Raw genomic sequence first — 13,113 nt, 5'->3', positions numbered from 1 at the left:
GTAACTCTTTCCATACACTTCTCACAGTTCAGGAAGATATGTTTTATTTTAGAAAAGCTGAAAGATGGATGATTTTCTTCAGACAAGCAGCCATTACCATAAAGAGCTGTTCAGAATACAATTTTTGCTTTGGCTAGCAAATTTTTCTGACATTTTTACAGGGCTTTTTTATAGGTGTTTGATCTACCCAAAAAGGCGATTGGATACTACTTCATCCTAAATTTCTCTTAAATACTTTGCAATTTGATTTATGTGTCATCACAAATACTCAGTGCTTCCAGTATGAGAATTTGGCATTAATGGTCCTTCCAGAACGTATACTGGAAAGAATGAATTATGCTGTCGTTTTCCTTGACTTTCAAAAATTCATTACAGTTATAGGCCAAAATATTCAATGTGACTAATAATTTTTGTTTTCTTTAAATTCATCTCTGAAAGCAGTAACTTTTTGAATGTTGCTGTTGTAATTTCTTGCATTTTGGACACAATAAATAATTACCTTCAGCTTTGGTTTGGTTCTAGTTCCAAAATGTAGAATTGTTTATTCTGTGGTTGTCAGTTGATAGCAACTTCATTGAGGAGACAAGTGGACAGGGAATCCCCAAACACAGTATGTGTTCTGAGAGACATCTGAAAAGTTCATTACATGAATCCTGTGTACAAATTCCAATGCTGTCAGGGTGATACAATACATGAAATTTTGCAGTGAAAACTGGTGATTATATGGGTTCTTTAAAAATGAACTGCTTGTTCCTGTTTATCAGCAGGGAACTCCCAGAGCTTCCAGAACGTGAAGAGGGGGAGGGAGAAGAAAGTGAACTTCAAAATGCAGCTTTCAGTAACTGGAGCCACCCCAGAAAGTAAGTGCAGATCTAGTTGTGTTGTATAAAATCTCATCTGAAATTCAAAAATTTTGAAACCTGTTATATAATTTAAGAGGAATAAGAAAACAACATCATTGCTGTACTTACATATATTGTGCATTGAAGGAGTAATTCACTGTTGATTTTTACTGCTGTTGGGCTAAATCCCTGCAATCTAGCAGTTTCTTGATTGCTTCAGTATTTTATCTTTATAGGCTGGCTGTCTGAGAGCCAATAAGAAGAGATGAAGAGAAGGATTCAAAGTTGTGATTAGAATACAAAATAAAATGAACAACAGTAGACAAAATTACAGACTTTCTGAGCAATTCAGTAGATAACTCCCACTGAAAGACAAAACTTTCTAAGGAGGAATTATTTCTGAATGTTTTTAAACCACTGTGAAAATCCACATGTCTTCAGTGTTCAGTGCTGTCATAATCACAACAAAATTTAATTTATTTTGGTCATTGTTTTGTCACTACAGGGTTGAACTCTGGAGGGAGCCTAGCAAGTCACTGGGGATCAGCATTGTTGGAGGACGAGGGATGGGGAGCCGCCTGAGTAATGGAGAAATGATGAGAGGGATCTTTATCAAGCACATCCTGGAAGACAGCCCGGCTGGCAAAAATGGAACACTGAAAACTGGAGATCGGATCGTGGAGGTACCAACTGAGTGTCTTTTGCTTGCAATACTCCCAGCATCTCAGGAGCTGCTGAGATGAATGTGTGGTCTTGGGCCGACATCTGTGTAATTGCTGCCGCTGGCACCATGTGAGCCATACAGTGTTATTACCATCTGCTGATGCTTGTGTGCAGACATCTTTAAGTTCCGTATACAACCTAAATCATAGATGACTGACTGTGTGAACAGGGGTCTACAAAGCCAACAGTTCTACCTGCCTGTTTTAAAGCCAGCATCTGTAGGAAAAAAAGTAAGTTTGTTGAAGCTAAAAGGTTTTAGCTTTGCATATTGGATAGCAACAAAAATAGACAGTGAATAGCAAGTCATGCAAATAAATGCCAAACTTATTTCCCTCCTAAATCTTAATCAGATCACATCATTCTTGTCATCTTGTGCAGGAATTAAAGGAGACACAGTTTTTTTCCTGATGACATGAAGAAAGCTGGGTTTGATACAGAGGAAGTTAAGACCATTGTGCCCATGCCTGAGGATAGGGTAGCCAGTGGTGTTGCAGGGAGAAATTTATCTGTATTTCTGTTCTGCTTAGCTAATCCTGTGCTCATGCAGCCACTTCTTCTTTTTCACTTAAAGTTACTGAAGAATGAACATACTGAAAGGAATGTGTCTTTCCTGTGATGATTATCAGTAAGTCAGACATTGCTCCATCACCAGTGTCTGGCCATTAGGAACTGCACTCCACCCTGCTGAATGTCCGTAGATGACTGTCCATCCATAAGAACTTAAAAAGCAGGGTGATGGAGATGGTGATTCTTTCCCTGGATGAGACTGGGCTTGCTTTATAGGTGATACTTAAACTGCAGTTTGCTGTCTACTACAAGATCCATGTAAAGGATGTTGAAATAATATCGTAATATAGGTAGCACTTTCTACGACAGGATGGAAGAGTTTCCAGTGTATAGCAAGCTGGGAGGTGGAATTTTGCCTGTTGGCCACAAAGTTAAAACGCATTCGTTTTGTCTGAATACCTGGATTTTTATGTATGTAACAATTGTCTCTGACAATGATGCTTACAGAATTTGGAATGGGTGAGTGAAATTAAGTAACTAATGTGTTAATGTGACTCTTTCTGAATGGATTATTTCAGTTTCTCAAGTTGTGGCGTATCTAGGCTTTTCTCTATACTAGTGCATACAGTATTTCAGGCATGGGGAGTTGGAGAGCAGTAGTGGTTGTGTTCAGTTCCTCATAGGTTTTGAATTTTCTCTCTCAGATTATTTTTGTTTTCTCTTTATTTACACTGGATGGTTAAGTTTAAGGTAGAGTTAGACAATTAAAAAAGTAGGGGTAATCCTAATTATATAACTTCGTGTGCAAGAATTGCCACTAACAAATAACCTTTCTGTGTTAGCTTCCAACTTTTATTATGGTCATTGTGAGAATGCTTTATGGTGCTAACCTCACCATAACATGGTTCTTACCTGAACTGCAAGACAAACCAATACATATGAAGGCATGGAGAAAAGCTACCTGTCAAAAGCTTGTCTTTAACCATCCTTTGTAAAAGTTTTCTTCTAGAAGAGAGAAAACTTTTCAGCTCTGACATAAATATTTAACTTCTGGGGAAAGTGTCTAGTAGCTAAAATTGGTCTTATCGTGCCTTTTTTTTTTTTTTTTTTTTTTTTAAAAAAAAAAAAAAAAAAAAAAAAAAAGAAAATAAAGGAAAAAAAGGACACTGCACTGACATAATACCCCACCATGAAAGACCCTCCAGCACCTAAGAAGTTTCAGTTTGTAAATCTCATAAAGTCCTGGGAGGTAGATTACTCTGAGATAGGATTAACAGGAAGTGGTATTTGGCAAACGCTACCACTCTCTTCAGAATACCTTATATCTTCTTATTATCATCTCTTCTATTACATTGCCTGTGGGAAAATGTACACAGCCTGAACCAAGAATATTTAAAACCTGTTTTTAAAACCATGAATAATATTAATTTGATGTCCTGTCAGTGCTCTTGGAAATTTCAAACCTGTATGTGAGGGACCTCAGACCAAGTCAATAGAAACCTTTCCACCAGCAATAGAGGCTTGAGCTCAGGTTTTAGTCAAAGTTCCCTAATCAAAACCCAAAACTGACTCATGATTCTTGTACCTTCTTGCAATGTTAAGATGAGGCCTTCCAATTACAGGTGGATGGAATTGACCTCAGAGATGCCAGCCACGAACAAGCTGTGGAAGCCATACGGAAGGCAGGCAATCCTGTAGTCTTTATGGTACAGAGCATTATAAGCAGACCAAGGGTAAGCACAAAGAATATGAAAAGAGATGTAATGCATAGTAATAGATTAAACAAATGTTCAAGTTGGTGGTGTTTGGGAATGGGATATTTAATCCAGAAAGCTCCATCTCAGCTATTTTATGAACAAAGATTTGATTTAAGTATTATTTCCATTTAGAATGAAATCGATTTGGATCTGGAATTACCCTCCAGCACGCCATCCTCAAACTATTTTGAAAAACCTCAATAAAAATAATTTGTTGGGGGGGGGCAGAACAGGAGTCTAACTAAAACCAACACTTAGAGATGGACAGCATGTCTGAGGAGTGCATGCAGAAATACAGCACTTGTTAAAAAATTTACTGGACGTTAATGAAGGGACCTAGAAGTACACGGAAGTTTTCCATCATTAAGCTGCATGGACATTGCAGACAAAAGCTACTGAGCTTTAATATAAGTTGCTTGCATCATTAGAAACTAAACTTCCTCATTGTAGAGTCTGTGTAAGCTGCGTGTTTATTTACTAGTTGTCTCATAACTCTTGTTCCCCAGCCAGAGTCTCTTTATAGCCCTTCTTCAGCTTCTGCTCCCTGTGGGCAGAAAACTACTAACCCATTTTATCGCCAGTCATCTAAGGTAAAGTTGCATGAAAAAGCTCTGTTGGTTGTTGGTTATTGATACTCAAGCTACTAAAGCAAGGCTTTTGCATTTGCTGTGATGTGAACAAAATTGCCACTGGTGAATGTTTAGGCCAGTATGGGATGGGAATGCTCCCATTACTTTATCACAACTTACTTTTATTTAGAGAATGCTCCTTTGCTGTTTTTGACTGTAGTTCTTTGTTCTCTTTATTTTCTAATTATTAAGCTTGTTGGTTATTTCTTGACTGTGTATTAACCCTTGTTTCTCTGTAAGCAGAAACATTGCAAATGCTTTTGCTGTACCTAGATGTTGTGTTGTGATCTGTGTAAATGGCATGATATTTATTGTTTTCATCTTTGGAAACTTGCATCTGTACTTTATAATAAGATCTGATGAGGGAATTTCCTGCCTTCATTCATGTGCAGTCACCCAGATAGCTAACTGCCTGCACACAGTAGCTATATTTAATGTGGTACTGTTATGTATTTAGCAATGCAGTCAGTTTCAAGTGAAATGTTGCTAATAAGTCAGTTTCTTCCCCTTTGCTTTTTTCATTCAGGCTGCTGTAGTAGTTAAAGAGATCATAATTATACTTCATAATAGCCCAAATAATGCATATGGTGTGTGCAAAGCTAGTTGATAGTTTTGTTAGCAAGCACTTGTCCATCAGATCTGTGTTTCATGCTGATACTTCTCTGAGTAAGAACTATTTCTTAGTAAGAATTAATCTGTCACCATGGTTATGGTCCCAGATGATTTGTAGGGTTACAGCAGTGTGCTGTATGAAATGCTAGCTAGTTTCTGATACCTTAGCATCGTGGACACATTAATGAAACACTGAACACACGTTAGTCGAAAAAAGAAAATAAAATAATCCTGATATTTTAGGTTTTGTTTTGGAAAAAAAATAGTAAAAGAAAAAATATTGTTTATCTTAGCATTAGCTTTTCTTGTCCTAGACTGTGCAAGAAAGCACGCTAAACCTAATTATTTAGGCAAACTCACATGCTCCATATTTTATCATGGTAGTCAGTCCACATTAATAGTTACATGGATTAGAATTTGAGCTAGCAGTAGTATTTTAGGTGCTATGCCATTATGACAAAATACAGTTGGCAAGATTTTGAATTACTGTGGCTGTTCTTTTGTTTTCTCTTTTACTACTCACTGTTTATATACAAAAAGTTTGTGATGCTTATATAGTTGCTTAAAATTTCATTGAGATACAATTTACAATTTTATGCAGATGACAAATGTAATGGTTAAAGTGTAATAGGATTTTACGCTGGCAAATTACTTTTCCCAAACTTCTCTTAATGAAAGACAAAATCCAATGGGAATCACATAAGTAAACAGAAAATCTTGCTGTACTGCAGGCAAACTGCCTCTTGACTTTGAGTGACTTGCCCATGAAGAAGCCTTGTTCATGTACAGCTCTACTTTCTCATTGCTGAAGATACTGTAGAACCAAGACATATGTTATCTTACCAAATTACATTACTTCTTGGTTTTCAAAATGATATTTGAGAATAAATGTTTAGGGATGCATTTTCTGTTTTCAGTAGCATTTAAACAAAATGCTGTAAGAAAAATTTTAAACAGCAACATATATCTGGATTAAATTACTGTGATATAAATGTATAGTTGATGCTGCAAGCCTTTCACATTCCTCTCCACTTACTATGCTTCTTATTTTCCAGCAACGTTAAACTTGCAGCTGTCAGACATTTAGGCAATTACCAGATGGATACACCTAATGTAGAAATTACTTTTGAGTGTATATTGAACAGTATTTCCAACATACTATGCAAAATCAGAGCTGTTCCCTCTTCATTAAACAGATTCTGATCTCAAAAGATAGTACAGTACAGAAACTCCTTAAGGAATATAAATGGTCAAATTATATCCTTTAATTTTGTCTAAATTTGAAAACTCTTTTTGTGTTAAATAATAATAAGGCAGTACCTTGTATTGTTTAAGGAGAAGACCAGAGATTTTAGTTTCATTAGACTATACATTCAGAAAATAATAGATGCATGCACACACAAAGTCATCTATAAAAGTTACTATTAGATAAGAAGTCTCTATAGAGATGCCTAATACTACTAAACCTTCTCTTTTGTGAAATACACAGTGAGTGTGTTACCACAGGAGGTAAATCAAATAAAGAGAATTAATATGTGGTTTTCAAAATAAAATTAAACCTACTGCATTATTACAAAGGACTGTGTCTTTTCTAATAGAGAAATCTACTACTTTATGATTAATTAATGTGTAAGAGTATCCAATATGCTGAGATGCTTGGACAAAATTGTACAAATATCACAGCAAGTAAATTTTCTGTTGGTCATGCTTCTGAATTCTGGATTTTATGCGCTTTGTGGGCTAGAACAGGTATGAGGATTGGTGCTTTTCCTCTACTCTCTGCTAAAGATAGCTGATACAAACACAGGGCAAAATGCAGCTTTGCTCTACCTTCAGATGTGTGTGGCAAAGTGCAGGAGGCGGACCTTGTTTGGTTAGCACAAAGTGCTAAATAAATATGTTTTGTTCCATGAGTCACAAAGGGTTAATTTTTAATGTTTTTGCTTAGTTTCTATTATGTTTTCCTTTTAGAACCCTTCCCTACCTTTCCCGCAGAACAGTCTTTTCTGTAGAACATCAGTCTTCAGCAGCACTAACCCATTTGCTGATTCTTCTCAGTTCGACACTGACAAGGTTGGATGATGACACATCGTCTGCTTTTGACTCACCAAACATAATATGTGTGCTTCTTTGCCATTAGTGTCTTTCTGCATTTAAATTCTTTTATATCAATTTGAGTAAAATATTGTGCTGATGAGAGTGGAAATTCTGTGTAGTGAATTAAAAAGACACAGACACGCATGCACGTACAAGAGTTCTGAAGAAGTTAAAAAATGCCAGCTCCATTAATAATAACCACTAAATCTGGTCTAATCACAGCTGCCACAGGAGTAGGTTCTCAATTACAAAATCAGTCCCTGTGGTATATTTTTAAATGTCCACTTGAGTGTAACTCATCAGCATGAGGTATTTTGCTTCTATATACTTAATTTTCTTTTTTATGTGATTATGACTTTCCAACTTTTATATCTCTTTTTTCTTTTTGCATGAAAAAAAGCATTGGCAGCTTTTCTTTTATGATGCTGAAAATATTTTCTCTCTGCTTCTTGAAAATTCTTTTAATGCACCGTGAACAAGATGCTGACATCTTTGGAAACATTAAAAAAGTTAGATTTTTTTTTTTTTTGTGGTTAGTGCTTACTGTGTGTTATTCATATTGGGAACAGAGTTAACCTCTAACACAATAATAAAGGCTTAATTCTTATGTGCATGCATTTCTGATTTAATAAATAATTATACATCTTGAGAGTGATTGTGCCCTTTGTCTGTTTCTTCCATATTGTCAAATATATCAAATGTAAAATGAACATTTGTATGATATATGTGGTGTATAATTGCATGTGTGTTTTTGAAGTTTGTTACAGTTCTGAGGAAAGTGAGTAGAAGTGTAACATAAATGATGGCTTGTATTTTCTATATTTTCAAAGGTATTTCTGAAAAAAAATGCACATATTTTTAGAGAAAACTTAGTGGTTTTGCAGTTTCTGCATAATTTCTTTTTTAACACTAAGAATTAGCGTTTTGTCATCTCTGTCCACTTCTGCTGAACTAAGGTTCATGTACAGTAAGAAACTGTGCTGAATCTGGGTCCTTAATAACCACTTTTGTTCATTTATAAAGGGAGTTAATAAAGTTGCTGCAGTTAGTAAAATGACTCCATAATTGAAAATGAGTTATTTGTTAGTAATGCTGTGTATTGCTGGAGGTGCTGTAACACGTGGATTGCTGTTTTCTGTTACTGTAGGAGGTATCAAATCCAATTAGGGTTACCTTCCGTTGTTCCCCAAGTAACCCTTTTGCTCCCACACCATTCAAGGTTTGTCTAGATTCCAGTGAGTGGGTCCTACCGTATGTGTGCTGTACATTTGTACATGGCCTGTGATGCCTTCTGGAGTACTGTTTCTTCCTCCGCATGCGACTCCCTTGTTGAAAGTGATACTGCTCCAGAGTTGCTGCCATTTTTATTATTTGCTTGGCTGTGATCAGAGTGACCCTGGTAGACAAATGGGTTCCTGCACTGTCTGATGCTTTGCATTTTAAATGAAATACTGTGTCATGGCTCACTGAAAGTATTTCATGAGTTAAAGCGTTTAAGGTTTTTTGTGTGTGGCCCGATTCAGGGAGCAAAAGTCTTATGTGTGTGTAAACTGCAGGGGCCAGCTTCTGCTGCTGGTGGTGCATGCGTGGCGGGCTGAGTTCTGGAGGCAGACTGTGGTCCCATCCACCCAAATGACATTATAACACCCTTTTTACCCTTCTCACAAAGGAGCCTTGCTTTTACTTTCATTTCAGCATTTCCTTAAACATCAGACATGTTCATAATGATGTACACGTGCACAGAGGTACAGAAAGAAACATTTTTTGTCAGTCAGATTATGGTGGCTGCAGTTCATAAATGCTAATGTGTCAGGGTGCCATCCATCCATACTTTATGGATCTTCCATAGGTCCTTGACAGAAAGGTGGTTTTGGTTTTTTTTTGGTTGTTTTTTTTTGTTTTTTTGTTTTTTTTTTTTTTTTTTTTTTTTTTGAGGGGGTGTTTTCTCATGTTTTATTTAATTTTGCAAAGTTCTTGGACACTGTAATTTACCAAGAGTACCACTAAAGTGGTATGTTAATTTTGTTTTTTTTTTAAAACACAGAGACTACTGTAAGGTCTGCTGATCTGGTCTGCTCTCACATTGTATTTCCTCATTTTTTCAGTATGTTATGTAGCTTTCTAGCTAAAACTCTAGGAAGCACTCTGAAAAATTAGTGTTTCTAGAACTGCTCTCCCCTTCAACCTTTCTTGAGTTAGAGCTCTGTCACCAGCTTTTCTCCATGATGGATACATGAATTTTTGATTAATGAAAAATCACTTTGAGTTTTATTTAGTAGTGTTTGAACTCTACTGTGATTTGTCTTTGCTAGAACTTTGCTGCTCTGGTGTAAGTTTATGTCTGCCCTGTAACTATTAGCATGTTTTAGAGTATAATGTGCATAAACTGTGAATAATTCCTACATGAAATTTAGTGATGCAAGGTGTCATCTCAGCAGAATGGCATCGTCTTAGCTTTGAGGCACAGATCACTGTGACTGATATAATGATACAAAAAAGCATATAGCATTTATATGCATTTTTTAGAACAATGATTGGCTTGGATGCCATATTAAAACTTCCCACACTTTTGACATTTAATGACTTCTTTGTTAGGCTCCTAGAACAAGTTACTGAATGAAAGGAAAATCTTTTTCAAGCAGATGCAGAATGGGGGAACTGAAGTAGGGCATTTGTGCTTTCTTTAAATCTTAGGAGTATACAGAGAATGAAGGTAACTCATTTTCCCTGAGAGGGGACCTTCCTTAAATCTCAGTATGACTAAGTTGGGAACTCTAGTTTTTTAAACATCTTCAATTTAAAGTGGATTGAAGTCTTCCAAGGTGTATGTTGTTACCCATTTCACTATTACCTCTGATGAAGAAATTGTCTTAATGTTTTTGGCACCCAGGCACATCATCTGACATATTGTGTTTGAACTTTTGCTATTGGAGGAAATCGAAGTTGAAATGATGAGAACAGGGCTGCGAAGCTAAGGAAACACCTGAAAATCCTATTGTTGGAATAATACTTGGTTTTCATATAAATTTTTTTTTGTTTACATCAACATCTGATCTGCCAAGTATCAAAGTCTCTTGGGCATGCATAACCTTCAGAATAATGATATTCAGATATGAGTTTCTTGCCTACGTGCTTACTCTGAGCAAGCCAAAATGATATAAATTACAAACACTTAGCCAAATCCCTGATCAGAGTCCGTATTCCTCAGAGAAACTGGCTTAAATGGAGGCTTGCCAGATTCTGGGTTTGGGTGTTTAACCATTATATTGCAGTAGTCATGTGTTTATACTTTTTAACTTTTTATGAATATGAATAGACCACATACATCAAGACCAAAAGTATTTGTCTCCTTTGTGATTTGGTCTGTATTTTCCTTTATTTGATCTCCCATGTGCAGCTTATAGGAAAACAGTAAATAAGACTGAAAAAGTCCAGTTAACTGTGGATTTCTTCAGCTGTTGTCTGTTTAATTTTGTTTTTAAATTGTCCATTCGGTTAATACACCAGTTATTTTCTTCTTTTTCTGGAGGCATTTTTGAAAGCACCAAGTTCTTAGTTTCCTTTCCATTTCCTCCTTTTTGTCTTCTAAAGCATATGATAGGAAGAATTCATATGCAATGGGTTTTAATAATAAAATTAAGAAATCTTTTACAAATATGGCATTGAAAAAAGAAAAATAGAGTTTTCATAAGGGACTTTTTCTGAATCATAGAGTTGCACATAAAACTTTACTGAATTGGGCTTTTATTGTGAGTTCTGTTTGCTTCTGAATACATTTTGGAGTGATGTTACTCTTACCTTGCCTGGTGTTTGTATCTTTGATCTCTTGCAGCCTTTCTGTGTCGTGTTACTAATTTAGAATTCCAGCAGCTTGATATTTAAACTTCAAAGCCATAGTCGTTGCCATTTTGACAATTTTGTATACTAGTTTGCCCTGCACAGAGTCTGCATTTGCTTAGCCACTGCATTTTTCTTATTCTCCACAGGCATTCAGTCAATCCAATTTAGAGCCAGAAAAGACTTCGCTTTGTAGCTTGCCTCTGCCACCCCCTTCAGCATTTTCAGGAATGAGCTGTGATGTTGCACAGTCATCTTCTAGCAGAGTCCCAGAAGATGTGGAAAAGGAGGATGAGTTTGGTTACAGCTGGAGTAAGTTTATCCTTTGTGATAATGTTTGAAATATTGTGTTGAAATAGCATGGTAGCAAGAGATATGGGGAGGGTCCAGTTTGAACTACTTCGTTCTCATGTGCTTTGTGGTTTGGGTGTTCAGTGTTGCTGTCAGCTTTCAGTTGTGGTTGGTCAGATGCACATGGTGAAATACAAGACTAATTTGTTCTTCTTCATTTCACTCCAGCCTCTCTTTTCCTCCATGATCCAAATTGACTATTTCACATATAGGACTACTTGAAGAATTTCAGTGTACTCTTGGGTAACTGGTGGCAGTGATTGATGTGATAGCTTCTATAATCTGAAGGTGTTACAGGAGGGAAGATTATTGCCTTTATGTGTGAAAAGTCTTTTTTTAAGAGAAGTTTTAATGTTTTCTGAAGTTAGAAGGAAAAGAAGTACTGTTATAAATTACCTAAGTCTTAGCTTAAAAGAAAGTGTGGTGTACACTTAAAATTCTGTGATCCAGTTTGGGATTACTCTGTTAGAATCTGCCTACTGGACACTGATCTTGACTCTCCAGGTGACTTGTGAAACTTTCTAATGTAAATCCAACCTCTGCCGCCCACACTTTTACATTTAGAAAAGATCGTGCAGCGCTATGGAAATCTACCAGGGGAGCTACATGTGATTGAGCTGGAAAAAGGAAGGACAGGCCTGGGACTTAGTCTTGCTGGTAACAAAGACCGATCTAGGATGAGTGTCTTTATAGTGGGAATTGATCCAAATGGAGCAGCTGGCAAAGATGGCAGGTTACAGATTGCAGATGAGTTACTAGAGGTGAGTTTTTGCAATTTATACTGAAACCCAAACATACTGAATTAAAATGCACTAAAATATTTGATTCTTGCTTCAAGGTAGATGTTCTTCAGTGGACTTTGAAATCCCGAAGTAATCCAAGTTGACATCACTATGCTACCAGATTTTTATTTTGTTGTATGCCAGATAGTACTACTGTAACCAGGAAAAAAAAAAAAAAATCCCAGCTGCAACTAAGTAAAGGCGTGTATGTATTTAAAATAGATAAAAAGGGTGGATGACAGCAGTTTCTGGGTTATGGAGATGTATGGAAGTGCAGTGCATTTCAGACCACGCTAAATAATGAAGTCCTTCAGTCCATCCATCTGTGGAATGCTCCAGACTTTCTAATTACTTCTCTGTTTACTAGAATTTTGATAATATCAGAATATTTTTATGTTGTGTAACATATAAAATGGAAATGAAATTGGGGAAAAAGGAACAGATCCATTTGTATTATTGACTTTTAGCTCATTACATATTTGGGCTGTTTTCTAGTGGCTTTGTGGAGGGACCCAACTGCCGAACATATAGCTAGCATTCCCTATATATATGAGTGTAGAGTATATTTTTATATTAACATAGTTCAGTTGATGACACTTGTAGATGTATTCTCTGCTATAGCTTTTCCCATTCTTTCTGCTAGCAGTACGCTCACAGAAATGCTTTGTGGAAATTCAAAACTGTACGTAGAGGTGTTTGAGGATGCACTGGGGTGATGGTACGGGGGGGAATGGTGAGGCTGAACAAAGCTTGAGGGAGATACTGAGAGAATAAAAGATGCAGGTTGGCAGTTGCAGACTAGGAGAGAACCTAAGCGATTTGTGGCACTGTGGACCTAGTCTCATGGAAGGACCTGTTGGTTGCGGAGTCCAGTGTTACATGCTAAGACGGTTCTCTTGAATCAGTTAAAACCTCTATTTTTAAAGCCGGCATGTTGCAAATGCTGAGTATCCTCAGAAGGCATTGAAACACATCT

General features: G+C 36.6%; 1 protein-coding gene across 19 annotated transcripts in view; it reads left to right on the top strand.

Annotated features, from left to right (window-relative positions):
* The window catches only part of MPDZ (multiple PDZ domain crumbs cell polarity complex component), a 98,679-nt gene that overhangs the window by 65,054 nt on the left and 20,512 nt on the right, over positions 1-13,113 (top strand). For 10 of the 19 annotated variants that reach the window (XM_042804522.1, XM_042804521.1, XM_042804516.1 and 7 more), the window contains 8 exons: positions 765-860; positions 1,348-1,525; positions 3,695-3,805; positions 4,336-4,419; positions 7,042-7,143; positions 8,315-8,386; positions 11,154-11,316; positions 11,920-12,116. In XM_042804522.1, coding sequence (XP_042660456.1) covers positions 765-860; positions 1,348-1,525; positions 3,695-3,805; positions 4,336-4,419; positions 7,042-7,143; positions 8,315-8,386; positions 11,154-11,316; positions 11,920-12,116 — 1,003 coding nt within the window. The remainder of the gene's footprint in view (positions 1-764; positions 861-1,347; positions 1,526-3,694; positions 3,806-4,335; positions 4,420-7,041; positions 7,144-8,314; positions 8,387-11,153; positions 11,317-11,919; positions 12,117-13,113) is intronic. The other 9 variants (XM_042804518.1, XM_042804515.1, XM_042804520.1 and 6 more) reach the window with 6 other exon arrangements.

Source organism: Tyto alba, unplaced genomic scaffold, assembly GCF_018691265.1.
Source record: "Tyto alba isolate M040663 unplaced genomic scaffold, T.alba_DEE_v4.0 Super-Scaffold_42, whole genome shotgun sequence".
NCBI lineage: Eukaryota > Metazoa > Chordata > Aves > Strigiformes > Tytonidae > Tyto > Tyto alba.
This window is presented reverse-complemented; position numbering and strand designations above follow the sequence as displayed.